We start from the raw sequence: 25,063 nt of genomic DNA on the forward strand, positions 1-25,063 counted from the left end.
TTGAGCGCTGATTGTTCGCTAGCCTCTGTGCTTGTATTTGTTATTATTATCTTATTCACCTCTCCCGGCAGTCCTGGAAGTAGTTCAGACAAGGGGCATCATTTGCACAGGGTTACAGAACCCTGACTAGTTTCTAATCGGAAACTAGAGTTCCAGCAAGCACCTAGCGGTTCTAACCTCATTCATTATGCTTCAGGCTTTTTCTCGATGACTTTCCTTGCCTTAGAAGATCATTATTTTTTATGCCAGCACTGTTTGAAGGTACATGTGTCAAGCGATCACCTCCACATTTGGTCTTTGAAAGGGAGAAGCATACAGTCAAGATGTGATCTGATGGAATTAGGGGGATTGTAGTTTCAGTTTTAACCCCCCTTTCTCTCTTCTAGCAAATTTCCGTGGACTAGAGGCAAAATTTGAAAGTAAGACACAGATAAGAACAAAATTATTCTCCATTGAGAGAGTTTAATATGCTTTTCTAACACTGCTGTGTATACTTGCTCTGTTGTTCCTGAGGTCACCAAAGCTTATTCTGGCTATTCCAGAGCTGAGAGCTCTTCTGTCTGCTGACTTTCAGATAAAAGAAGATGAAAGACAAAACTAAGCGTATGTGTTTCAATAATTTGCTCTTTAATTTTTACCCCACTCTTAGTTTCAGGGGACCTCCAAGAAGGGTATCAGTCGACTGGATAAACAGATGAGAAAGTTCACAGACATCAGGAAAAAAAGCAGATCTGCACACGCAGTAAAAATCAGCATCGAGGGCAATAAAATGCCCTTGTGACTGCCTGGGAGGTTCCCTATCTCTGCTCTTAAGAAATGCGCAATGGACTCTTTGGCGAAAGATGATATTTTAAAAACTTTTTTAGTGTACTTGTAAATGATTCAGCTTGTATCAAATGTTGTCATAGGACTTGCATTTCTCTCAGTTATATTTAAAACCATTTGTTGTGCACTTTGTACAGAAGAATACTAGTCATACTTCTATCAACTTTACACAATAAAATTCCATTCTGGTTTTGGGGGGCTGTCTCTTCATTGTCTTCGAGGATGCATTCTCCATGGGGGTGAAAATTGGTTCTTGGTGAGTGCAGAAAATTTTTAGATATTACAGTGGTTTGTGGCCCTTCGGAGTTCAGCCTGCCTAACTGTGGTGTGGTTTGTCTGGTCGTTACCCTTGGTTCCTGACGATGAGCTTCTGCAACCCTTGGGATTCCTGGGTGCTGGGAATGTCTTTGTGATGCGAATGAGGTGGGTCATGAAAGGCACCTGGATAGCTTTAGGATGGGGGCTGGTCACCAGAAAGGACCTACCACGTAATTAGAGGGTCAGGACTTTGGGCAGGCCTCATGGGCTGGGGGCTGGGGGGTGCTGGAGATTGACGTAGTCATGTTGCCGGGTGATGTAATCAGTCGTGTCTAAATAGGGAAGCCCAGTTAAAGACTCTGGACACTGAGGCTCTGATTGGTGAACACACTAATGTGCTGAAATGGTGATGGGCCTTGATTCCACAGAGAAAGGGTGCAGAAGCTCTGTGTTTCCTCCCAGACCTCGCCTCACCCTGTGTGTGTCTTCATTTGGCTGGTACTCCTCATTTGAATCCTTTACAATAAAACTAATTTTAAGCACAGTGCTTTCCTGAGTTCTGAGTCATTTTAGCAAACTCTTGAATGTGAGGGGATTGTGGGAACCCCCAAATTAGTCAGAACTAGTAACGAGTCGGTCAGAAGTGGGGATGGACTCCACTGGCAGCCATCATCTCCAGTGCGGGCAGCTCGTGGGGGACCGAGCCCTTACGCCTGTGGAGCCAGTGATGACTTCAGGTGGTCAGTGTCAGAACCGAATTGCAGTATCCCACTGGGGTTGAAACAAAATGCTGACAAAATCTTATTTCTTAGTATTTCTCTTGTTAGGGAAATTTTTAATTATTTGATTTAAATTAAATTCGTTTTCTCCTTGGGGGAGGTCCTACAATCTGAAAAAAAAGATTGAGAAATACTGTCTTACAGGAAACATGGACATAATTAAAAATCACTGTAATTGCTGATAAGCAGCCGGGCAGTTGGGATAGAGAATAATGTTGCTTATGGCTATATTGTTCTATTTTTGTGATACTTTAAAGTCATTTTATTAGTCTCTGCAAACTTATTTATGAGAAGTCTCTTGTTAGTCAAGAAGACTAAATCCAAGAGTAAGTAATTGATTTTAATTATAGAAAGCTTGTGATACAAATTGGGGAAGGGTTATCTGGCAATGTTGATTTTCCAAAACACGCGAGAATCTTATTGGCGATAAAAGCCTTGGAACAACCAAAAGATCACGAAGTTTTTGCACTTTACTCATAAAAAAATGGGGATCTCTTTACCCTTACTTTCAACAAATTTAAAAGCACAAATGTGATAGTTGTAAAAAGCAGGTACATAAAGATATCAGGTAATAATAGCTAACCACTAGATGGAGATGGAAAAACAACTATTTTCTGCAATGTCATTTTTGCTTTATATTAATACCCTCAAAAACACTCGTGAGAACAAAACAAACAGCCATCTACTGAAACATGTTGATGACCCTGATCATTAAAAATTCTAAACAAGAAAAGTAAAATAGTACTTTTTAAAAAAGGCTTTAGAGTTACTAATACACCATTCTGGCATTTAATGGGGTAAGCTCCAGTCATCTGAAAATTTCACGTACGTAGGGTAAAACTCCTGATGGTGCCAGATGTTAAAGTGATAATCATACCTGGGGAATTGAAAATGTTAAAAAATTGCTAGTTTCTTTATAAACTACCATTGCTGTGTGGTTCATTTTAAGTCTCAAAATTGGCCGAGAATAGTCTTTTTTTTTTTTAATTGGAAATACTTCCAATTTACAATAATGTTGCAAAAGTGGTAAACTCCCATATACCCTTCACCTGTATACACGAAGTGTTAACGTTTTGCCACATTTGCTCACAGCTTGCCTCTTGATCCCCAAATACTTATGCATATTTCTCCCCAAAACAAGGACCCTTAGTTTGTCCCAGTGTTGGTGGTGTTAACTTTGGCCACTTGGACGTAGTGATGCAGAATCACTTTTTTTTTTTCAATTAAAAGAAAGTTTTAATTGTTGATTAATTGTAATTTTGGGAAAGTTTTATGTGAATATGTAATGTACACATAAAATTTGCCATCTTAAAGGACAGTTTTTAAGTATCCCGTTAGTGGCAATACAAGCATTCCCTTTGTTGTGCAACAGTCACTACCTTCCATCTCTGGAAATCTTTTCAGCTTGCAGAACTGAAGCTGTACCCATTGAACAGTAACTCATTCCCCTCTCCCCCAAGCCTGGCAAGCACCATTCTACTTTGTCTCCGATTTTGACTGCTCTAGATGTCTCATGTAAGTGGAATCATGACTGGATCATTCATTCAGTTAGCATAAATGTCAAGGTTCTCCTATGGTGTAGCATGTGAAAGAATTTCATTTTAAGGCTGAATAATATTCTGTCATGTATATACCACATTTTGTCTATCCATTCTGTTGATGGACACTTGGGTTGCTTCCACCTTCTGGCTATTGTGAATAATGCTGCCATGAATATGGGTATACAAATATTTCTTTGAAACTCTTCTTTAAATTCTTTCAAGTATATACGCAGAAGTGGAATTGCTGGATCGTACGGTAATTCTATTTTTAAATTTTTTTCTTTATTATAATTTTTTTTTTATTTAATTTTTTTTTGGCTGCATCAGGTCTTATTTGAGGTATGCAGGATCTTTCGTTTCGGCATGGGCTCTTCGATGTGGTGCGTGCTTCTCTCTAGTTCTGGTGTGCAGGCTCCAGGGCGTGTGGGCTCTGTAGTTTGCAGCACGTGGGCTCTCTTGTTGAGGCGTGTGGGCTCAGTAGTTGTGGTGTGCGGGCTTAGTTGCCCCATGGCATGTAGGGTCTCCGTTCTTTGACCAGAGATTGAACCCGAGTCCCCTGCATTGGAAGGCGGATTCTTTACTGCTGGACCACCAGGGAAGTCCCTGGTAATTCTATTTGTAATTTTTTTAAATGGCTGCACCATTTAACATTCTCACCAACAGTGCAAAAGAATTCCAATTTGTCCACACCCTCACCAACACTTATTTTCTGGTTTTTTGATAGTAGCCATCCTAATGGATGTGAAATAGTATTTCATTGTGATTCTGATTTACATTTCCCTAATAGTGATATTGAGCATCATTTTGTATTCTTATTGGTGCTTTGGGTATCTTCTTTGAAGAAATAATCTATTCAAATCCTTCGCCCAGTTTAAAGTAAGTTTTTCCTTGTTGGGTTGTCAGAGTGCTTTATGTATTCTGGATGACTCTTTATCAGGTATAAGATTTGCAAATTTTTTCCCATTCCTTGGGTTGTATTTTCAACTCTGTTAATTGTACCCTCTGACTCACAGTTGATTTAAATTTGGTGTAGTTCAATTTATCTTTTTCCTCTTTGATTGCCTGTGCTTTTGTGGTATCCAAGAAATTTTGTCAAATCCAATGTCATGAAGCTTTGCTTTTATTTCTTCCTTTTCCATGCAGTTTTTATTTTTCCCTTTTCCAACAACAGTGTTGTTGTTCGTTTTTTAAAATTTTTTTGGAGTATAGTTGAGTTACAGTGTTGTGTTAGTTTCAGGTTTACAGCAAAGTGAATCAGTTATACATATATACACTTTTTTAGATTCTTTTCCCCTAAATGCCATTACAGAGTATTGAGTAGAGTTCCCTGTGCTATACAGTAGGTCCTTATTAGTTGTCTCTTTTATATATAGTAGTGTGTATATGTCCATCCCAATCTCCCAATTTATCCCTCCACCTCCCCTTACCCCCAGTAACCATAAGTTTGTTTTCTACATCTGTAGCTCTTTCTGTTTTGTAGATAAGTTCATTTGTACCCTTTTTTTAGATTCCACATATAAGCAGTATCATATGATATTTGTCTTTCTCTGTCTGACTTAACTTCACTCAGTATGACAACCTCTAGGTCCATCCATGTTGCTGCAAATGGTATTATTTCATTACTTTTTATGGCTAAGTAATATTCCATTGTATATATGTACTACATCTTCTTTATCCATTCCTCTGTTGATGGACATTTCGGTTGCTTCCATGTCCTGGCTATTGTAAATAGTGCTGCAATGAACATCGGGGTGCATGCATCCTTTCGAATTATGGCTTTCTCTAGATATATGCCTGGGAGTGGGATTGCTGGATCATATGGTAGCTCTATTTTCAGTTTCTTAAGGAACCTCCATACTGTTCTCCATAATGGCTGTACCAATTTACATTCCCAGCTACTGTGTAGGAGGGTTCCCTTTTCTCCACACCCTTTCCAACATTTATTGTTTGTAGATTTTTTGATGATTCATGAAGTTTTTCTTACGTTTTCCTATAAGAGTTTTATCTCATATTTAGGTCTTTGATCCATTTTGAGTTAAGTTGCATTTGATATAAGGTAAGCATACAACTTTTTTTTTTTTTACATGTGAATATCTAGTTTTCCCAACACCATTTGTTGAAAAGATTGTCCTTTCCCATTTAATGGTCTTGGCACCCTTGTCAAAAATTATTTGACCATATATGTCTATTTCTGGACTCCATCAGTCTATGTTTGTCTTTGTGCCCATATGATACTTCTTTGACTACTGTAGTTTAGTATTAAAATTTGAAATCAGAAAGTGTGAGTCCTCATACATCATTCTTTTTCAAGACTGTTTTTTGCTATTTGGGATCATTTGAGATTTCATATGAATTTTAGGATGAATTACACTGTTTCTGCAGTAAACATCATTGGGATTTTGATAGGGTTTGTATTGGTTCGGTAGATCACTTTGGGTAGTACTGACATCTTAAGAATCTCCCAATCTATGAACACAGGATGTCTTTCCATATATTGTTTTCTTTAACTTCTTTCAGCAACATTTTGTAGTTTTCGGTGCACAAGTCTTTCACCTCCTTGGTTAAGTTTAGTCCTAAGTATTCTTTTTGATGCTATTGTAAATGGAATTTTCTTAGTTCCCTTTTAGGATTTTTCATTGTTAACATGCAGAAATGCAACAAATTTTTGTATATTAATTTTATATCGTTCAACTTTGCTGAATTTGTTTATTCTAACAGGTGTGTGTGGTTGTGTGAGTGTAGAATCTTTTGGCATGTCTGTATTTAAGAGCATGTCTGCAAACATTATTTTTCTTCTTCCTTTACAGTTTGGTTGACTTATTTCTTTTTCTTGTGAAATTACTCTAGCTAGGACTTCCAGTGCCATTTGATTAGAGGTCTCAAAAGTAGGCATCCTTAATTTTTCCTGATCTTAGAGGAAAAGCTTTCAGTCTTTCACCATTGAGTATGATGTGAGCTTGTCATGTATGGCCTTTATTATGTTGTTATAGTTTCCTTCTATTCAGTTTGTTGAATGTTTTTATCATGAAAAGATGTTGAATTTTGTCAAATGCTTTTTCTCCATCAATTGAGATGGTCATGTGGTTTTTGCCCTTTATTCTGTTAATGTGATGTGTTACACTGATTGATTTTTGTGTTTTGAACCATACTTGGATTCCAAGAATAAATCCCTCATGGGCTTCCCTGCTGGTGCAGTGGTTAAGAATCCGCCTGATGATGCAGGGGACACGGGTTTGAGCCCTGGTCCAGGAAGATCCCACATGCCGTGGAGCAACTAAGCCCGTGTGCCACAACTACTGAAGCCTGCTCGCCTAGAGCCCATGCTCTGCAACAAGAGAAGCCACTGCAATGAGGAGCCTGTGCACTGCAACGAAGAGTAGCCCCGGCTCACCGAAACTAGAGAAAAGCCCACGCGCAGCAACGAAGATCCAACACAGCCAAAAATAAAATAAATAAATTTATTTTTAAAAAAAGAATAAATCCCTCTTGGTTATGGTGCATAATTCTTTTACGTGCTATTGAATTTGTTGGCTAAAATTTTTTTGAGGATTTTTTAAAAAACATTTCCTAGGAAAAAAAGCCATGATTTTGTTGTTGTCAACAGCATTAATCACAGAGTGACTAAAATTTTTGTTCACCTCTACTCTCTATTAATATTGCTTGAATATTCTCTTGCTTTTGTGGTTAAAAGCATTGAACACCTATGATACCTAATGAATGTGTATTCTTGCTTATATGCTATAGTCATATGATTCCTAGCCTCTGGCACTGATCTTACTGTTCACTGATATTTCTTACTCAACAGATGGCCTAAAAATCACTCTAATAGCAACTTGTATTTTAACTTTAATTTGGCAAAGTTATTTTTCTAGCTACTCTGGCAGTGTGGCCTAATTCAACTTCTTAATTTGGTAATACACAATCCTATTATATATAGCAAGAGAATTATCATAACATATTGACTCTTCCCCTTCTTTACTGGTAGGAATAAAGGGTTAATAATTAACCAAATATCTGTAATGAAACAATTCAGAATTTTAAAGGCAATCTCTAATTACTCTGTTCTAACATTTGGTACAAGTTCTTTATTTTTGAAAATGTGGTAATATGTACAGTTTATCCACATATAAAGTTATGTCTTAACTAAAGTGAAAGTTAAGAGATAATTTAGTATCTATACAACTTTTATTGCTAAGAGCTTTTTTTCTTAGTCATAATACATTTTTGAAAATAATTCACAAGTTTCGAGAGTTTCATGTGAGTCCATTATAGCATGAGAAATAGATTGTCTTTTTAGTTCAATAAATTTTATTTTCCTAGGGTTTGAAAATAAAAGACTATCAGCTTATACAGAAATTCAGTTTAACAAACACTTATGTTTAGATCATGATACTTAATGATGTAAGGAATCTCAAGGTGTAGAAAGTATGATCCCAGCTTCGTAGAAGTTTATAATCTTGGAAATAATTAGAAATGCCTCACTCTAATGATAATAATAATAAGCATCAGTTAGAGATTGTTAGTTTGAACAACCTCACAGTCACCTGATACATAATCATCTTTGTCATATCAAAATTCAAAAAGTCATTCTGAAGAGGACCTTCACTGAGTTACATGTGAATAATATAGGCCTACAGGTTTATTTACTTTATTGTAAGACATGGACACAAGAGGATTTTTCCCCCCTGTGTTGAGAATGTTTCCACCTATCTCGTTCAATATCCCCATTTAATTTTCCTTGTAACAATTCTTTTAAACGTGGATCTTTTAAAGAATTGATATACTTCCTTATACTGAATTGTGACAATTTTGAAAGCCAATGTCCTTTCTTTTATTTTGCAGGAGGGGGTGTGAATTACTAGAATTAAAGTTATTTTTAAATAACCTTTTAATATTTTAGACTGAAGTAGTAGGGTTTTTTTTGTTTTTATTGAGATATAATTGACATACATTATGTTAGTTTCAGGTGTACAACATAATGATTCAATATTTGTATATATTGTAGCATGGTCACTGCAGTGAGTCTAGGTAACATCCATCACCACACATAGTTGAGAATTTTTTTCTTGCGATGAGAACTTACCAGATCTACTCTCTTAGCAACTTTCAAATATGCACTACAGTGTTATTAACTATAGTTGCTATGCTGTACATTACATCCCCATGACTTATTTATAACTGGAAGTTTGTATCTTTTGATTCCTCTCATCCACTTCACCCATAACCCCACCCCCCGTTCGCTGAGAATTTTTGAGTCAATATTCATCAGGGATATTGGTCTGTAGTTTTCTTGTCTTGTACTGTCTTTCTCTGGTTTTGGCCTCGAGGTAATGCTGGCCTCAGAGTTTGGAGTTTGGAAGTGTTCCCTCCTCTTCCATTTTCTTTTGGAATAATTTGAGGAGGTTTGATATTAATTCTTTTCATATTTGATAGAATTCACCAGTGAAGCCATCTTGTCCTGGACTTTTCTTTGGTGGGAGGTTTTTGATTACTGTTTCAATCTCCTTACTAGTTTTTTTTTTCTTTCTTTTTTTTGACTGCACCATATGGTATGTGGGATCTCAGTTCCCCAACCAGGAATTGAACCCACGACCCCTGCATTGGAAGCACGGAGTCCAAACCACTGGACCTCTGGGGAAGTCCCTCATTCTCCTTACTAGTTATAGATCTATTCATAGTTCTGTTTCTTCATGATTCTGTTTTGGTACATTGTGTTTCTAGAAATTTGTCCATTTTATCTATGTTACCCTATTTGTTGACATACAGTTCATAGTACTCGCTTATAATTCTTTTTATTTCTGTAAAATTGGTGGTAATACCCCTTCCTTGATAGCTGATTTTAGTTATTAGAGTCATCTCTTTTTCTTAGTCAATCTAGCTAAAGTTCAATTTTGTGGATCTTTTCAATGAACCAAGTCTTTGTTTTGCTTTTTTTTTTCCTTTTTTCTATATTTTGTTTCTCTCTGCTCTAATCTTTATTATTTTCTTGCTTTTGCTCTGAGTTTAGTTTGTTGTTATTTTTCTCATTTTTAAGGTGCAAAGTTAGGTTGTTGATTTCAGTTTTTTAAATATAACAATTAACAATTATAGATTTATCTCTTAGCATTACTTTTGCTGCATCCCATAAGTTTGGGTATGTTGTATTTTCATTTTCATTTATTTCAAGACATTGTCTAATTCCCATTGTGATTTCTTTGAGCCATTGGATGCACTGTGTAAATTCCATATATTTGCGGATCTTCCTGTTTTCTTTTGCCATTGATTTCTCTAGTTTCTTCCGTCGTGATCAGAAAAGATACTTTGTATGGGTTCAATCCTTTAAAATTTAGTAGGAGTTGTTTGTGGCCTTACATCTGGTCTATCCCAGAGAATATTCCATGTGCACTTGAGAATAATGTATATTCTGCTGTGGTTGAGTGACACATTCTGCATATGCCTGCTAGGTCTAATTGGTGTCTACAGTGTTATTCAAGGCCTCTATTTCCTTACTGATCTGCTGTCTTGCTGTTCTATCCATTATTGAAAGAGGGTATTGAAGTTTTCTTCTATTTTTGTAAATCTGTCTATTTCTCCCTTTAATTCTGTCAGTGTTTGCTTTACATATTTAAGAGCTCTGATGTTTGCTATATATATGTGTGTGTTTATATGTTATATCTTTTTGGTGAATTGACCTTTTCATCATTATATAATGTCCTTCTTTGTCCCTTATAACAGATTTTGACTTAAAAGTCTACTTTGCATATGAAGTGTATGAAGGTTCCCTTTTCTCCATATCCTCACCAACACTTGTTATTTGTTGTGTTTTTGGTAATAGCTCTTCTGACAGGTGTGAAGAGGTGATAGCTCATTGTGGCTTTGATTTTCATGTCCCTGATGATTGAGGATCTTCTCTGTTGGCCATCATTATGTTTTCTTTGGAAAAATGTCTATTCACGTCTTCTGCCTATTTTTTAATCACATTTTTTTCTGTTGAGTTGTATGAGCTCTTTACTTATTTTAGATATTAACCTCTTATCAGATATATGATTTGAAAATATTTTCTCCTAATCAGTAAGTTGTCTTCTCACTTTGTTGATTGTTTCCTTTTCTGCTCAAAAGCTTTTTAGTTTGATATAGTTTCATTTGTTTATTTTAGCTTTTGTTTCCCTTGCCTGAGGAGACATATCCAAAAAAATATTTCTAAGGCCTATGTCAAAGAGTGTACTGCCTATGTTTTCATCTAGGAGTTTTATGGTTTTGGGTCTTACATTTAAGTCTTTAATCCATTTTGAATTACTTTTATGCATGGTGTGAAAGAGTAGTCCAGTTTGATTCTTTTGCATGTAGCTGTCCATTTTTCCCAACACCATTTACTAAAGAAGCTGTCATTTCCTCATTGTACATTCTTGCCTCCTCTGCCGTAGATTAATTGCCCATATACGTGTGAGTTCACTTTGAGCTTTCTATTCAGTTCCGTTGATCTGTGTGTCTGGTTTTATGCCAGTACCATTCTGTTTCAATTACTGTAGCTTCGTATTGTAGTTTGAAATCAGGGAGTGTAATACCTCCAGCTTTGTTCTTTCTCAAGATTGTTTTGGCTATTTGGGGTCTTTTGTGTTTCCATATGAATTCTAGAATTATTCTGGTTCTGTGAAAAACATCATGGGTATTTTAATAAGGTGTGCATTGACTCTGTAGATTGCCTTGGGCAATATGGTCATTTTAATAACATTAATTCTTCTGATTAATGAACATGATACATCTTTCCATCTGTGTCCTCTTCAATTTCTTTCATCACTGTCTTATAGTTTTCTGAGTACAGGTCTTTTACTTCCTTAGTTAGATTTATTCCTATGTATTTTATTCTTTTCGATGTGATTGTAAATGGGTGTTTTCTTAATTTCTCTTTCTGATTGTTGTTAGTGTATAGAAGTGCAACAGATTTTTGTATATTAACTTTGTATCCTGCAACTTTACCAAATTCATTGATGAGCTTTAGTAGTTTTTTGGTGGCGTCTTGAGGGTTTTCTCTGTATAGTATCGTGTCATCTGCAAACATTGACAGTTTTACTTCTTCCTTTCCAATTTGGATTCTTTTTATTTCTTTTTCTTGTCTAACCGCTGTGGCTAGGACTTCCAATACCATGTTAAATAAAAGTGGTGAGACTGGGCATCCTTGTTTTGTTCCTGATCTTAGAGGAAATGATTTCAGCTTTTCACTATTGAATATGATGTTAGCTGTGGGCTCATCATACAGCCTTTATTATGTTGAGGTATATTCCCTCTATACCCACTTTTGGAGACTTTATCATAAATGGATATTGAATTTTGTCAGAAGTTTTTTCTGCATTGAGATGATCCTATTTTTATTCTTCAATTTGTTAATGTGGTGTATTGCATTGATTTGCAGATATTGAACCATCCTCACATCCCTGGGATATATCCCGCTTGATTATGGTGTATGATCCTTTTAATGTATTGTTGAATTTGGTTTGCTAATATTTTGTTGAGGAATTTTACACCTATGTTCATCACTGGCATATAATTGTTCATAGTAATTTCTTATGTTCTTTTGTATTTCTGTGGTGACAGTTGTAACTTCTTTTTCATTTCTGATTTTATTGATTTTGGCTCTCTCTCCTTTTTATTCTTAATGAGTCCAGCTAAAGACTTCTCAATATTGTTATTTTTTTCAAAAAACCAGCTCTTAGTTTCATTAATATTTTCTAGTATTTTTTTAGTCTCTATTTTATTTATATCTGCTCTGATTTTTATGATTTCTTTCTTTCTACTAACTTTGGGTTTTGTTTGTTCTTTTTCTAGTTCCTTTAGGTGTAAGGTTAGGTTGTTTATTTGAGATATTTTTGTTTCTTGAGGACAAGGCTTGTACAGCTATAAACTTCCCTCTTAGAACCACTTTTACTGTATCCTATAAATGTTGGGTCATTTTGTTTTCATTTTCATTTGTCTCCAGGTATTTTTTGACTCCCTCATTGATTTCTTTAGTGCTCCCATTGGTTGTTTAGTAGCATACTGTTTAGCCTCCACATGTATGTGATTTTTGCAGTTTTTTTTCTTATAGCTGATTTCTAGTCTAATAGCATTGTGGTTGGAGAAGATGCTTTGTATGATTTCAGTGTTCTTAAATTTACTGAGAATTGTTTAATGGCCTGGCATGTGACCCATCCTGGAGAATGTTCTATGTGTACTTGAAAAGAATATATTCTGCTGCTTTTAGATGGAATGTTTTATATATATATATTTCTTTTTTTTTTCCATCTGGAATAATGTGTTATTTAAGGCCAATGTTTCCTTATTGATTCTCTGTCTGGATGATCTGTCCATTGATGTAAGTGTGGCTTTTTTTTTTTTTTTTGGTCGTGCCATGCAGTTTGCAGGATGTCAGTTCCCTGACTAGGGATTGAACACAGGCCACGGCAATGAAAGCCCAGAATCCTAACCACTAGTTCCCTACCAGGGAACTCCCGTAAGTGGAGTTTTAAAGTCCCCTTATGTTATTGTGTTACTGTCAATTTCTCCCTTGGTGTTAATATTTGCTTTATGTGTTCAGATGCTCCTATGTTGGGTGCATATATATTTGCAATTGTTCTATCTTCTTCTTGGGTTGATCCATTGAGCATTACATAATGTCCTTCTTTTCCTCTTGTTACAGTTTTTGTCTTAAAGTCTATTTTGTCTGATATAAGTATCGCTACCCCAACTTTCTTTTTGTTTTCATTTACATGGAATACCTTTTTCCATCCTCCTACTTTCAATCTGTGTGTGTCTTTAGCTCTGAAGTGAGTCTCTTATAGGCAGCATACATGTAGCTTTTGTTTTTGTATTCATTCAGCCACTCTATATCTTTTGATTGGAGCATTTAGTCCATTTACATTTAAAGTAATTATTGATAGGTATGTACATATTGCCATTTTGTAAATTGTTTTGAGGTTATTTTTGTAGTTCTTTTTTGTTCTTTTCTTCTTTTGTTCTCTTCCCTTGTGATTTGATGACTATCTTTAGTGTTATGTTTGAATTCCTTTCTTCTTCCTGTATGTGTATCTATTATAGATTTTTGGTTTGTGGTTACTGGGAGGTTTATATATAGCAATCTCTATATATATATGTGATTAAGTTGCTGATCTCTTAAGTTCAAATGCATTTTAACAACCCTGCATTTTTACTCCCTACCATGTTTACTGTTTTTGACATCATATTTTACATCATGCTTTGTCTGTGTATCCCTTAACTACTTATTGTGGATATAAATGCTTTTACTCCTTTTGTATTTGAACCTTCTTATTAGCCTTATACATGGTTGATTTACTGCATTTACTGTATATTTGCCTTTATCAATGAACTTTCTCCTTTCATAATTTTCATGTTTCTATTTGCGGCCTTTTCTTTTTCACTTAGAGAAGTCCCTTTAACATTTTTTGTAAAGCTGGTTTGGTGGTGCTGAACTCTTAGTTTTTGCTTGTCTTTAAAGCTTTTGGTGTCTCCATCAAATCTGAATGAAAGCCTTGCTGGTACATTATTCTTAGTTGTAGGTCTTCCCTTTTCATCACTTTAACTATCATGCCACTCCCTTCTGACCTGCAGAGTTTCTGCTGAAATGTCAGCTGATAGCCTTATGGGAGTTCCCTTATATGTAACTTATTGCTTTTCCCTTGCTACATTTAATATTCTCTCTCTATCTTTAATTTTTCCCATTTTAATGGCAATGTGTCTTTGAGTGCTCCTCTCTGGGTTGATCCTGTTTGGAAGTCTGGATGTCTCTTTCCTTTCCCAGGTAAGTTGGCTGTCTCCACTTCACTTAGTTCTTCTGGGGTTTTATCCTGTTCCTTCATTTGGAATATATTCCTCTGTTGCCTCATTTTGTCTACTTTGCTGATTTTATCTCTATGTATTTGGTAGGTTGGTTACATTTTCTGACCTTGGAGAAGTGGCCTTTTGTAGGAGATGTCCTATGAGTCCCAGCAGCACACTCCTCTCTGGTCACCAGGGCTATATGCTGTCGGGGTGCCCCCGTTTGGGCAGCGTGCGTCCTTTTGTTGTGGCAGGCTGACTACGGTGGGTGGTCTGGTAGGTGTGGTTAGCCACCATCCGGTTGGTCTCCAGGCCCTGCCTTGTGCAGTTGCTGCTGGCCACTGGTGGGCAGGGCTGGGTCATGATGCTGCTGAATACAGGGCCCCTGGGGTTCCTAGGGCTAGTGCTGGTCCACTGGTGGGCAGAGGTAGATTCTAGAGTGTCCTTTGAGTTTGGAGGAAGAGTGATTTATTTGTAGTTCTTGTCTTTGTTGTATGCTCTTTGAGCAAAAAGTTATAATGTTTGGCTAGACATAGTCTAGAAATAGAGAGGGTTCCCCCGGACCAGTTCTGTGTGAGACTGGCAGAGGTCAGTAAGCACTGGTCTTTTGAGGAGCTTACATGGTAGTTGACCAGTGTAGTTATGTGTAGCCATTCCAAGCTGGCCTCTTCTGAAACCCATGTCAGGAAGAAGTAGGACCAAGTCAAAGAGTCTGTGAGTTCCCAGGGGTCATGGACCAGGTCCATGTGGTTGTCTCCAGTTTGCTGAGCCAAACCAACACACAGCACTTCACATTTTGACATTTATTGTACTTACTTCTATGAGATGGTGTTGTCCCTGTTTTATGAAGAAAATGATGCCAAGGGAACAAGATGCCACCTACCTGGTGAGTGGCAGAGCCAGAATTCAAACTCAGGCCTTCTGATTCCAGATCCTATGTGCTTTCCTGGCCACCTGATCAATTGGATCTTTTCCACATGGAGTATATGATAGCTTTTATTGTTCAGACTTTTCATTCCTTGGCTTTTATTTTCTGATCATTCCTAATGATTGCTATTCTGTTTTTACTGATGAAGTCAGAGAGAAAACCATGAGGTGGATAAAGCCATTTAAGTGTTTCTTGAGAAATAATATTGTTCAATATGAAATTTTAAAATGAATCAAATACAGTAGAGTTTCAGCATAATCATATTAAACTTAGAGGTGAATTCAGAATAAATTTGCTCTCATATCAACCAATTTTCTTTTCTAAAACCTTTTAAAGCAGAAAAGCAAAACTTTGTAAGTCAATCCCATAGCATAGGTGGTCTTATAAGGACCATCCTGTACATTTCTCTACTGAAAGGGAGAGGAACTAAAACCAGCCTTGTGCCTACTATGTGTTGGGTTAATTTTTTAATTAACTATAAGAAGTCATCATTACCTTTTATTTTTTAAATTATATTAGTTCCAGGTGTACAGCATTATTGTTCAACATCTGTATACACTACAGAGTGATCACCATCTATCATTACCTTTTATATAAGTAAGAAAATGTGTTCACAATGAAATGACAGCCCAAAGTCACACAGTAAATAGCAAGCCATCCAAGGATCTGAAGTCAATTCTGCCTCCAAAGCTTTTGGTTATGCTCTGGTTTTTTCTGGAGGAAATGCTAGGATTTAAATATATGCTTGGAGTTTTTGTGCTGAGCCTGTAGTTGCTCTTGGACCTTGTTAAACTTATGCCATCTGAAATGAACACCTGTGTCCATTCTCTCCCAGGTCTTGCTGTTACTGCTCAGTGCAATCACACCTTGAATAATAAATGGAGACCTCAGGACACTGAGAAAACTAAATCCTAATGAAGAGCCTCAGTGGGTCACAGCCACGTAGGAGCTGAGATTCAGCCAAACTGGTAAATGGTTTGATGACAACCTTCTTCAGACATCATATTCATTGATTTTCGTTAGGGCTAAGGATCTGGGGGGAAAGTTTTGAACTTTGTCCACTACTGGGTTTGATTATTGATTGGATTAATGGGCTGGAGTGGCCCAGACAGAGGCCCACTTGCAGGGATTATGGGAACCCTGAGAGAAAAGGATTCACCATAAGAGAAGGATCAGGTGACAGAGCAAGCCCGTCTTTCCCAAGAAGATGGAATGTTGGAGGGAAAGTGTAGTTCCAGGTATGTATGTCCTGACCCAGTCAATCTGGAGATACACCACCCTGAGAAGGCGTATACTTATTCCAAAATTGAGCACTTGCCATTGCTCAAAATATTTAACAAACCGCAGTGTCATCTTCAGAGTCCCCTGAGTGTCCATAATGGTAAGAAACTGTTCTTTCAAGAAAAGCAGGCTTGGAACAAGAATGATAAGTTATTCAGAGCCAAGTCTGCTAATTGAGGCAGCTGAATCAAGATAATTATCTTTGGGGTCAAAAACCATGTGTTCTTGTACCCATGAGGGTGCACCTGGAAGAGGCCTTTCTGCCATGCTGCAGGAGTCATCGCAGCCTCCGGTGGCAGAGCTTCATTCTCTACCCACTCACCCCTGTATGTTTTTTACATTATTATTTGTTTAATTGGAAAGTAAAAGCTGCCCATGGTTAAAAAAGAAACAGTTAACAGTGCAAAGGATGCGAGTGCAAATCTCCCTACCACACACAGGCAATCACGTTTCCACTCTCTTATGTGAGCATATGTGGTTCTAAATGGTCCCTTCTAAGAGAGGAAATGAGGGCCCGGCATCCACACTGTTGTCACCTTTCTCTCCCACTCAGCACGCTCCTAATGGAGCTCTCCTGCAGGTAAGACTGTTAGCACTTCGCTCCACAGAGAGGCACAGATAATCAAGAAACGCCCAAGGCAGGCCTTTGGGACTCCCCAGATTCTTAAACACCACCATAGCAGGGAATTGCCACTGCTCTGTACCCTGAAATTTTTCTTCTCCAGCTCTCTCACATCAGATCATTTTCTGTTCACGTCTACAGCCAGCACTAATAGTTGGACTTCTTTTGGAAGAAGGGAGAGACAGAGGGAGGAAAGGAGGGGGAGAGAGATGAGAGAGAAGAAAAATGGGGGGGGCAGAAAGAGGAGAGGGGAAGGGGGGGTCAGGACCTTTACTCATGGCTATCGGGTTGTTATGAGTTGAACTGTGCCCCCTTCAAATTCATATGTTGAAGGTCTAACCCCCAGTACCTCAGAATGTGACCTTATTTGGAAATAGGGTCATTGTAGATGTAATTAGTTAAGTTAGGATGAGGCCCTATGGAAGTAGGTGGGTCCCTAATCCAGTCTGACTGGTATCCTTATAAAAAGGGAAATTTGGAAACAGACACACGGGGAGAACACCATGTCAAGAGGAAGACAGAAATCAGGGCGATGCTTCTACAAGCCAAGGAGTGCCAGAGATTGCCAGCAAAGCATCAAAAACCAGGTGAGGGGCGTGAATAGAACCAGCCCTGCTGACACCTTGATTTTGGACTTCTGGCCTCCAGGACTGTGAGAGAATAAATGTCTGTTGTTTAAGTCACTCAGTCTGCGGTCCTTTGTTAGGGCAGCCCTAGCCAACTAATGCTCCAGTCAAAGGCAAGCTGTTGGCACTCCAACCTCCCACATCAGTCAAGGAAGCCCAACAGTGAGGAGGAAAGTTTGGATTCTGGTGCCAGCATGCTCCTCACGTCCAGTGTTTGCCGGCCCTGTCTACTGAACCCCCCCATAAATCTTCCACTTTTCAGTGGGGACCTACGCAGTAACAAGAGCCAGATAAACTAAAGGAGGCTGTCACTTGGGCTCTCCCACTAGCGCCCTGAGGGCAAGACTTAAAATTAGAAGTTGCAGCCACCTCAAAGTTTGCTTCCTGGAGCCTCTGTGCCAAACGGACAGGTAAATGCTTCACGACGGACTTTTGAAGACGTTCCTCTATCTCTTCTAGCATTTAATGTTGCTAAAGAGAAACTTGCTTATGCCTTTGAAGATGACCTTTAAAAAAAAAAATCTCTCTAGAAGCTTTCCAGTGTCTATCTTTGATCTGAACGTTCACAAGAGTGTGTATAGGCGTGGGTCTTTTTCTACTCACTTTCTTGGCATTTGATGGGTTCTTTTAATTTGAAGACTTATCTCCTCAGTTCTGGGATATTTTTTTCTATTATTTCTTCAATAATTTGTACTTTTTCATTTTTTTCTATTCTCTTTTTCGGGTATGCCGTTTAATCAGATGCTGGACACCTATATTTATGTGTTTTTTCTCCTTGTGTTATTTATGTATGAATATTTATTTTGTATTTTGAGTTGTAATCCAATACTTCTTTATTTTGTTGTTCAGATGGATCCAGCTTTGGCCATTGGGAGCTCTTTCAGTTGGCTCCTATGTCTCTTTGACATAGCCCCATCTGTGTGTGTGTGTGTGTGTGTGTGTGTGTGTGTGTGTGTGTGTGTGTGTTTTGAGCGATTCCTTCCTTTCTGGCACTATAAAATACTCCAGGCTCATCTTGTATATTTTCTGCCTCAGTCCTAGAATCAGACATTTCTCTGGGGATCCCTGGTTCCTTTTATTGGAGAATGGTATTGGAAACCACGATCTGGGCACTAGTCATGCTTGTTGCTTCTGGGGTGTTGCTGCATCTAGGCCCTCCCAGCAAGAGCTGAGACAGAGCAAGGATATAAATGTGTGTATACCACCGCATGTATATAACCATACCTCTAAATATTTCTCTGTGTAACCACCTGTATCTGTGTTAAGCTAAACGTGAATTCGTACTGATGTTTTCAGCTCGAATCTATTACCTGATGGATTACTCTAGCCTCCTTCCCTTCCTTATCTGGAAGCTGCCACTTGCACAGTGAGAATCCTGGCTTCCACCCTCTGCCATCAGAATTGCTGACCCATACACCTAAGAGAAGCAACCTTATCAACTCAAGTTCAGTTGTTATATGCAGTTATTTTTCCCTTTAGTCTTACAAACTCCACTCATTTCCAGGGTTACTTAGGTCAGCACCTTTACCCCAACCCCCTTAAGTGAGATTGTTTTGTGATGCATGAGATTTTTTTTTTTGTCACAGTCTGAATTTCATTGTAGGATTTCCCCAAACTTCTAAATGATTTTTTAAATTTGCATATATTAAGGTTCACTTTTTATACTGAAATTCTATGGGTCTTGACAAATGAATAATATCATGTATCCATCATTACAGTATATAGAGTAGTTTCACAGCCCCGCCCCCCCCAAAAAACCTTCTGTTTCACCCATTCAACCTCTTTTTTCCCCCTAAACCCTTGGCAACCACTGACTTTTTACTGTCTCTACAGGTTTACCTTTTCCAGAATATCATACAGTTGGACTCATACAGTAAGTACCATTTTCAGACAGGCTTATTTCAATTAGCACTATGCATTTAAGGTTCATCCTTGTCTTTTGATGGCTTAATAGCTCGTTTGAAAAATAATAATATTCCATTTATGCACATAGCACAATTTGTTTATCTGTTCAGCTATTGAAGGACATCTTTGCTATTTATGCTTTTTGGCAATTACCAAAAAGGCTGCTATAAACATATCTGTGTAGGTTTTGTTTGGAAATAAGTTTTCAAATTAGTCGGCTAAATATCTAGGCACACAATTGCTGGATCATGTGTTGAGGCTATGTTTAGCGGTGTAAGAACTGCCAATCTGTCTTCCAAAGTGGCTGTAGTATTTTGCTTTCCCACCAGCAATGACTAAAATTTCCCGTTGCTCCACAATCTTGACAACATTTAGTGTGGTCAGTGCTTTGGATTCCAGCTACTCTAACAGGCTTGTAGTGGTGTCCCCTTGTTTTAATTTGAAATTCCCTAGTGGCATATGATGTTGAGCATCTTTTCATATGCTTATCTGCCACCTGTACATCCTCTTTGGTGAGTTGTCTGTTTAGATCTTTTGCCCATTTTAAAATTGGGTCTCTGATTTTTTTATTACATTTTTTCTTGTTTAAGGATATAATTTTCAAAAAAAAAATCTCTTTAAGGAAATTAAATTTTTCTTTTAAACTTTTCTTTTGTTTCCTGAATTTCTCTCTTTCCTCTGGAGTCAGTTTTTCTATTTCTTTATTTGAGGTTTTTTACTTTCACATCAAGGGTTTTCTTCAAATATCCAGTGAGTCTTAGTTTGTATTTTTTCCTTTAAATATTCTTTTGTGGAAAATAAATAACACATACCAAAAAAGAAAATATGAAACAGAAATGTTAAGCTGAATGAATTTTTATCCAGATGAAGAAACCGAACATTGCCAGTATTACGCAAGAAGCCTTCTGTATGCCTCTGTCTATCAGAATTCTCTAACTTCCTGGCTCCCTCCCCAACCAGCTTATCACTATTCTGACTCATCGTAATCATCTCCTTTTTTAAAAAAGTAGTTTTTACACCAGGTAGATATGCACCTATAAATACCGTTGTTGAGTATTCAGTCATCTTTTAAAATGTGAGAATAAGGTAATGTTTTAAAATACAAGAGGGACTTCCCTGGTGGTCCAGTGGTTAAGAACCTGCCTTCCAATGCAGGGGACGTGGGTTTGATCCCTGGTCACGGAACTAAGAGCCCACTTGCCGCGGGGCAACTAAGCCTGCGCGCCACAACTACTGAGCACACGGGCCACAACTAGAGAGCCTGCATGCTGCAACTACAGAGCCCATGCACCACAACTACAGAGCCCACACACTCTGGAGCCCACACGCCACAACTAAACAGAAGCCCACGCACCACAACGAGGAGCCCGCATGCCACAGCAGAGGATCTGCATGCCACAATGAAGATCCCATGTGCCACAACTAAGACTCCACACAGCCAAAAATAAAATACAATAAATAAATATTTAAAAAACAAACAAGCAAACAAACAAAAAACAGGAAAAGCTATAGGAATTGGCAGAGCCCACTGATTGGCAGGCTTTGCTTTAGGGTCATGAGGCAAGGGCCAGGCTTCGCACTGGGAATGCCAGAATGAGGAGAACTTGAGGCTGAGATTCCAACATCTAACTGCCCTAACCCTCCCCAGGTAATTTATTCAGCTTCTTTACAGTAGAAGAACCCTCCTCATGACTGTCGTGGTGGTATTTGCTGCCTTCTTCTCTGGAGGGCAGCGCCAGGCCTCTTGCCCAGAATCCTTCCCTAGGTCTCATCCCCTGGGAGTTGGACCTCCTGCCTCCTCTGCAATGACATCCTGAAGAGACAGTTCCTGGTGAGAAGTGGCAAGCAGAGCCCAACAGGCATCTCATCTTCTCAAGGTTTGGAGCACGTGTTCAATAGGATAACCACCTCCTTCAGAGTCCTGAGAGGGGCAGGAATATAAACTTCCTTGTATTTAGTCACTTTGAATAATGCTTTAGCAGGTTTAGCCCAAGGGTTGGGCACCGCAGACCCAAGCAGCAGAGGCATGCTAGTTCTTTAAAAGGCATCTCCCCCAACTGTCAAGGAGGCCAGCGTCAGCCTGTCATCTCTGCCCCATCTGCTCCTCTACCTGCCTCTCATCTCGAGAGTTCCCTAAATTACCAGCCTGGCTGTGGGGAGCTCCTCATGCTATAGCCTGTTACAGAGTCGGAAGTAACCCACCCTTTGTGCAGAGGTGTGCCCTCCTTCCCCTTCACCACCCAGCCCCCAAAGCTTTATATTGTCCAACACCTGCCTAGTAGAAGACCAGGAATGTGGACTGACCTCCCACTCAGGGCAGCTCAGGACCTCTAGCCCCAAAAGTCAATTCCAGTGGCAGGGGTTCACTCAATCCTGGTGGAACCATTTGTCCAAGCTAATGAGGCACTGGAAAGACTACAGAAAATAGAGTACAATATGGCACAGAGCAATGCCACATCAAACTGAAGTGGAGATGTTCCAAATTTTGAGTCCCAACCGCTTAAGGCTCTCCAGGATCATTTTGCCAATTGATTGTCCTACTGACTCAGTAGACCCCATATCAATTTCTTCATCATTTCCAAAATCCTACCTTTCCTCATCACCCTTGTAGTGAGTTCAAGCATCTGGGGGGCTGATCAAGAAAAAAGATATGATCCTGAAGTAGCAGTAGCACACAGCAAGCTTTATTTGGGCAACACTGACATGTGACATGTGGGAAGTCTCTCACAGCCTGAGACCATCTACATGCTACAGAGGCTACCACACAGGGACCACCTCCCAGGAGGGGAAGAGGGCAAGAGAATGCTAAAGGAGGAGAAGAATTAAAGAGGCTGCGATTCCAACATCTAACTGCCCTAACCCTCCACAGGTAATTTATTCAGCTTCTTTACAGCAGAAGAACCCTTCTCATGACTATCATGGTGGGGGGACTTATGCTTCTAGACAGTGTCGCTCAGCCGTGCAATGGAGAGCATCTGGATCAGAGATTTCTGGGTTTATCTTATCTGTGGCTAGCAGATGTTGGGTGCAGTTTCCTGGGGTATGCAAAGCAGAGAGGCTCTAAAGAGCTAAAAATTTGTTTATTAGGGATATGTTTAAAACAACTGGATGTGTGAAGTTTGAGTTTGACACCAGCCTTTGAGCTTACGAATCCCAGCCTGCTATGAATAACAGCATAGGATCAATATACAGAACCTATCTTTGGCTCATTTATATAGAACAGCCTGATCAGGAAACAGAGAAAAGACACAAATCAACAATGTCAGGAATGAGAGAAGAAACAGCACTGTTTTATATATATTAAAAAGATAGACAAAATATTATAAACAACTTTATACCAATAAATTTGACAACTTAGACAAATTTCTTGTAAAACACAAACTACCAAAACTAACTCAAGAAGAAATAGATAACCTGAATAGCCCTATATCTATTTTTTAAATTGAATTTGTAGTTAAAAATCTTCCCAAGTTCATGGAATAGAAGAATTAATGTTGTTAAAATGTCCATACTACCCAAAGCAATCTACAGATTTAATGCAATCCTGATCAAAATACCCATGACATTTTTCACAGAATAGAACAAATAATCCTAAAATGTATATGGAACCACAAGAAACCCCAAATAGGCAAAGCAATCTTGAGGAAAAAAAAGAACAAACCTGGAAGTATCACAGTCCCTGACTTCAGACTATACTACAAAGCTACAGTAATCAAAACAGCATGGTACTGGCACAAAAACAGACTCATAGATCAATGTAACAGAATAGAGAACCCAGAAATAATCCCATGCACTTATGGTCAATTAATCTATGACAAAGAAGGCAAGGGAGAATATACAAGGGAGAAATATACAAGGGAGAAATGACAGCCTCTTCAACAAATGGTGCTGGGAAAACTGGACAGCTACAGAACAGAAATTAGGACATATTCTCACACCATATACAAAAATAAACTCAAAATGGATTAAATGACCTAAATGTAAGACTGGAAACCATACAACTCCTAGGAGAAAACATAGGCAGAACACTCTGACATAAATCATAGCAATATTTTTTGGATCTGTCTCCTAAAGCAAAGGAAACAAAAGCAAAAATAAACAGATGGGACCTAATTAAATTTTAAAGCTTTTGCACAGCAAAGGAAACCTTTGACAAAACAGAAAGACAACCTACTGAATGGGAGAAAATATTTGCAAATGATATGACAAATAGGGGCTAACATCCAAATATATAAAGAGCCCATACAACTCAATATCAAAAAAAAAAAACAACCAATAAAATTTTAAAATGGACAGAAAACCTGAATAGACATTTTTCCAAAGAAAACATACATATGGTCAACAGACGCATGAAAAGATGCTCAACATCACTAATCATTAGAGAAATGCAAATCAAAACCACAATGAGATATCACCTTACACCTGTCAGCATGGCTATCAAAAAGTATACAAATAACAAATGTTAATGAGGATATGGAGAAAAGGGAACCCTCATACACTGTTGGGATTTAAATTGGTGAAGCCACTATGGAAAACATTATGGAGTTTCCTCAAAAAACTAAAAATAGAACTACCGTATGATCCAGCAATCCCACTCCTGGACATATATCTGAAGAAAACAAAAGCGCTAATTCAAAAGATATGTGCACCCCAATGTTCATAGCAGCACTATTTACAATAGCTAAGATATGGAAGCAACCTAAGTGTCCATCAACAGATGAATGGATAAAGAAGATGTATACATAGGACTTCCCTGGTGGCACAGTGATTAAGAAACTGCCTGCCAATGTAGGGGACACAGGTTTGAGCCCTGGTCCAGGAAGATCCCACATGCCACAGAGTAGCTAAGCCTGTGCACCACAACTACTGAGCCTGTGCTCTAGAGCCCCTGTGCAGCAATGAAGACCCAACACAGCCAAAAATAAATAAATAAATAAATAAATGTATATACACACACAAACACACACACACAACTACTACTCAGCCATAAAAAAGAATGAAATTCTGCCATTTGTAACAATATGGATAGACCAGAGGGTATTGTGCCTAGTGAAATATGTCAGACAGAGAAAGACAAATACTGTGTGTTATCACTTATATGTGGAATCTAAAAAACTAAATGAATGAACATAGCAAAACAGAAACAGACTCACAGGTATAGAGAACAGACTGGTGCCTACCAGTGTTGGGGAATGGGGGGCACGATGGGAGGAGGAGATTGAGAGGTACAAACTACTGTGTATAAAGTGGATAGGCTACAGGGATGTATTGTACATCACAGGGAAATATAACCATTATGTTCTGGGCACTTTAAATGGAGTATAATCTATAAAAATGTTGAGTCACTATGTTGTACACCTGAAATTAATAGGATGTTGTAAATCAACTACACTTCAATTTAAAAAATAAATACAATTACAAAAAAATAACTGGTTCACTTTGTTATAAAGCAGAAACTAACACACGATTGTAAAGCAATTATACTCCAATAAAGATGTTTAAAAAAAATT

General features: G+C 38.2%; 1 protein-coding gene across 8 annotated transcripts in view; it reads left to right on the forward strand.

Moving 5' to 3' along the window:
• The window catches only part of IWS1 (interacts with SUPT6H, CTD assembly factor 1), a 65,989-nt gene extending 46,550 nt beyond the window's left edge, over positions 1–19,439 (forward strand). For 4 of the 8 annotated variants that reach the window (XM_082465829.1, XM_082465831.1, XM_082465826.1 and 1 more), the window contains exon 14: positions 650–1,021. In XM_082465829.1, the coding sequence (XP_082321955.1) occupies positions 650–781 (132 nt within the window). In that variant the 3' untranslated portion in view covers positions 782–1,021. Of the gene's footprint in view, positions 1–649; positions 1,022–15,954; positions 17,220–17,491 lie in introns of those variants that run through there. The other 4 variants (XM_082465828.1, XM_082465830.1, XR_014264910.1 and 1 more) reach the window with 3 other exon arrangements.
• The last annotated feature ends 5,624 nt before the right edge of the window (positions 19,440–25,063 follow it).

This window comes from Balaenoptera physalus, assembly GCF_965194825.1.
Source record: "Balaenoptera physalus genome assembly, chromosome: 6".
Classification (NCBI taxonomy): domain Eukaryota; kingdom Metazoa; phylum Chordata; class Mammalia; order Artiodactyla; family Balaenopteridae; genus Balaenoptera; species Balaenoptera physalus.